This window comes from Anopheles coluzzii, chromosome 2 (assembly GCF_943734685.1).
Source record: "Anopheles coluzzii chromosome 2, AcolN3, whole genome shotgun sequence".
In the NCBI taxonomy this organism is placed as follows: domain Eukaryota; kingdom Metazoa; phylum Arthropoda; class Insecta; order Diptera; family Culicidae; genus Anopheles; species Anopheles coluzzii.
In genome coordinates, this window is record NC_064670.1 from 9,585,815 (window position 1) to 9,589,983 (window position 4,169).

General features: G+C 38.2%; 1 protein-coding gene across 2 annotated transcripts; it reads right to left on the bottom strand.

Annotated features, from left to right (window-relative positions):
* Nucleotides 1–1,749: 1,749 nt before the first annotated feature.
* Nucleotides 1,750–3,106, bottom strand: LOC120952726 (GILT-like protein 2). Of its 2 annotated transcripts, none has more exons than XM_040372197.2 (5): nt 2,999–3,106; nt 2,497–2,800; nt 2,264–2,428; nt 2,012–2,158; nt 1,750–1,945 (listed from the first exon to the last, which is right to left on the bottom strand). In XM_040372197.2, the coding sequence occupies exons 2-5, from the start codon at nt 2,773–2,775 to the stop codon at nt 1,853–1,855; spliced, it is 684 nt and encodes a 227-aa protein (XP_040228131.2). In that variant the 5' UTR covers nt 2,776–2,800; nt 2,999–3,106; the 3' UTR covers nt 1,750–1,852. The 2 variants fall into 2 exon arrangements, with proteins under 2 accessions (XP_040228131.2, XP_040228130.2); XM_040372196.2 differs by having other exon boundaries at nt 2,917–3,088.
* Between the last annotated feature and the right edge of the window lie 1,063 nt (nt 3,107–4,169).

The following is a 4,169-nucleotide window of genomic DNA, read 5'->3' on the forward strand; positions in this document are numbered from 1 at the left end:
GTGAATCGTTTGAGAAATTATAGTTACTGATATACGCAATAATGCTTTGGGGTGTAGGTCTAGGGCCACAATACGTGTTTTTATCTACTATAGCTATATCGGTAGGATTCATGTTAAATAATTCCCAATGTCCAACGTATTGGGGTAACAATATCATACCTGGTAACGACGTAAACTTCCAAGGTTTGCTAACATACATAGAGTTAAAAGATTTCGGTTTAAGTCCTACGAATGACATCGAACACAACTACGGACTGTGTATGCAAACATTCGTTTCATATGAAAACGGTCGACTCAACGTTACAATCGTTTGCAATACACTCAACGAACATCAGAAGCAAAGCTCTACTGTCATTCAGTTGGATGTAGCTAATAAATCTGTGAAATACGTCCTGTTTGACGAAGTGCTGGAGGTTTTAATCTGTGATCCTTCCCGGCACAGGATGGGAGGAATTGCTGTTAATGCGTATGAGCAACTGTTGATAGCCCAATATAGCAACCTGTCTCAAGCGACCTACGACGGTGTGTGCAATTGTACCAGCCATATTGAAATAATAGCATTTTTGAACTATGCCGTGAGTGTTTCAAAGAGAGAAAATGAACCAGCAGAAACAACTAGCAATCTGCGTAGCTCTAAACTTCCAATCGTATGTTTGATAGTGGTGATAGTAACAGCGTTCGTTTCATCAATGTGTTGTTTCTTTCTTTAAGTAAAAAATGAATCTTTTTTCCAAATCCTCTTTTTTTTCTTATAGTATCCGTTGACCATAAAAGATTCATGATTAGACATTCATTGAAGTATTGATTCGTCGCATATAAACATTAATAATCATCCTGGTAATTGGCACGTGGGGCTAGCTCATCAAAAGTAAGTTTGATCTTTAATTTACGCTCAATGTCATCATCCCCCAACTCACCACCTCAATACTTTGAGGGTCGGGGCTTTAATTTACATCAGAAACATTTGAGAGGTTAGGCAAATAGCTTTGTTCAGAAATTGCGAGTGTAATGTTTCTTTCGGTTAGAATTCTATACATGATGGTCTTGTTCGAAACAGTGACTAGTGATTGCAACGTGTCTGAAGTTTTAAAAATACCACAAGAGGATTTTGAAATTACAGGATCTCTTAGCTACCTTGCATTGAGTAGACTCCAGATAGAGTTTCAGAAAATGGAAAACATTGGAGCACATTGTTATAAAGCTTCAGTGAAATATTGCAAACCTGTAATGACAATGGAGTTCATCTGCAAACAAAGTGATGAGAGACCACAAAGTATATGGTTCATATGGAACGCGACGATAGTACGACCCACGTTTAAGCTAAATGATCGAACCAAACAGGGTCTATTTCTCTTCGACGTTTGCAATACGGAAAACGATGCAAATGGGTCGTTAGCTATCCGTTACAATTTAGACAAAAATGTTTGGGATAAATCTAACCCATTGATATCATACTATGGTTTGAAATGTGCATGTAATGTTGAAATGTTCCTGAAGATTTATTATGCAGAAAGAAAATCGTTTCCAAGGAAGCAATATGGGAAAGTAAACAATACTAGATACTATTGGATGTTAGCAATTGTTACTGTTACTGTGATGATTCTGGTAATTTATGCAGGTTATATAAAAATCAAACCAAACTTCGCATAGATCGGTTCGTTTACAGTTGTAAATTAAAAACTAATCCCACGCAGGATTCATTAACAAAACGATGAGATATTGTAAAACATAAAAATAGCTCAATAAATATAAATGATTCTGGATAACATTTTATTACACATATTTGTTTGACTCCTGCTCGTCGTTCCTGCAAAAATTGGAACCTTATTCATGTTTCACATAATGACGCACATCATAGCTTAACACCAAACTTTGCCTCATAACGTTCCATAAACTTCCTGTCAAAATGTTGCAACCAGTCGTCTTGCTCGTAATAGTCATAGGGCTGCAAAAGTGAAACGAGTCATCATCACACACTTCATTTGGACGTGCTTAGTTTTCCAAGACTTACCTCATCAGCAACGATCGTTGGTACGAAGGGAAGAGGCCGATGAACGTTATCTGTTTCGTTGGCAAACTCTTTGAACAACTTAGCTCCCTGTTGCCCTTGGCTGCAATTAACGACGGAGGTTTGGAACGACTCGTGTCCTTCCATGCACTTTTCGTAGAAACATTATGAGGAAAAAGCAAAAACACATGTTCAGTACCAAGTTTTTGCCATTTTGAATGCACCACCGAAAGAATTTTATGCAACGACTGTTACCTGTTCGAAGCTAGTGCGGAAGTTTTTCATCAGACACGCCACCACCGAGTATGCCTTTTTGGGTGGCAGTTTTTTGAGAATGCAGCCGTGCAAAATGTTCAGCTGACATTCTCGAGGTCCGTGCTGGCAATGATATTTGGGTTCTTCGTTGGGATGCTCCTCGATCTGCAACGGTGGGTGGAATGACACAGGTTATATTTTGTACGTACGCTCCGGTATGTGTCGATAAATACCCATGCCTTTCCAAAGGGCACCAGCCGAAGCTTCATTTCTTTTTGATGACGCAACCAGGAAGGGTACAGCTGATGAGTTATAAAAACCATGCTATCACTGCATAGAGTCTCGTAGTAGATGGTGACTGGCAGTTGATCAGTCTTGTTCAGATTGTTTGAGCTCTGAACATTGACATTATTGGTAGCGGCTGCTCTAACAGGGCACAGCAGCAAAAGGGAGCCAATTAATAGCGTTATGAATAGAAGCTCCAAAAAGGAATTAGCTGTATTTGGTCTCATTTTGCTTGTTGTGGAATAATATGTTCTGGAATTAGATAAAACAAGTAATTTTTAAATCTTATTCTCGTTGTGGCAAACACATATCGAAACAATTGCTTATTAATTCAATTGAAACTATATCACGGCTAAAGAATACTTTACATTTTCACTCTTATTATTCTCAATCTGTTTTTCAACATCAGAAAATAACTATTCTTAAAGCCACGAATACATTTGACGTTACCTCTAGAAGCAAGAATGACAACAAATGAAACCACAACCCAATCACTCTGCTGATGAACCAACCAGTCCCAAGCTAATGAATCACTGGAGTACTTGGTATGGAATGCGTAATTGGATGCGTTTGTCTTGCACCTTGAGCATTTCGATTTCTATCAGGGTCAAAAAGTAAACAAAAGTGTAAAGTGCGTAAACATAAAACATAAATTGCATTATTTGTATATGGTTTAAAGTATTTTCATAATACGTCATAGTTTGAGTTTAATATTTATTGTAATGATTTTAGCCCCTTTTTACTGCAACCAACGCCTACAGTGGTGGTCAATAAGCTACGATTTCATTATCTCTGTAATGGTTGAGATGTCGTCAGCTCTTGAGTGTCTGTAGTAACAACTGAAACAGATGATTGTTGCAGGAAACATCCGAGCTGACCTTTTGAACTGTTACCGTTATCATGTATTCATGTTGTCTAACGACCCTCGGAGAGGTTTGATAAGGTCTCGTAAAGAATTGTTATAATAGATGTGAAATAAGTAAAGCATGGGCTCGTGACTTGACTAGTCAATTTTCTTTATTGAAGAAGAGTATAAACAATAGAAATGTTCACTCGAGTTTTTTGAAAGGTTATTTTGGTTATTTTGTTGGAATTAAGACGGTAATTTGATTGGCTTTCGATTTTGAATTGCGTTTTTTGCGTTTTTTAATTGCTTTATTTGTACGTCAAATCAGGGATGCATGGATCCGTATACATTTTACCTATTGGATCATAAAAGTTATGTTTTCATAGAATAAAGGCAGAACATGCAGTAACAGTATGATTAATGAGCATACTTATTGCACCCCTGTTATTACAGTGTTTCCCTCATCCTCCTGCCAACCTCAACCAGCCATATACACCTGCAACTTCCATTCTCATTTTTCATCTGCTGGCATGGGTAACAACTTTCCATGCTTCCGAAGTGCACATGATCAACGCTTCCGCAAAGTTGTATAAAGCACAGTCAATTACCTCTTTTGGACAAAATTTCTAACATGTGCATCCTGACTGCCCGGGTCCACCATCCGGTCAGTATCATTTCGCCAAAGGGCCCCTTAACACCAGCGACCAAGGATCCGAGTGTGCGGCATGACAAAGTTGGATAGTTAGGAAGTTATTTTCGTTACAAACGAGATGA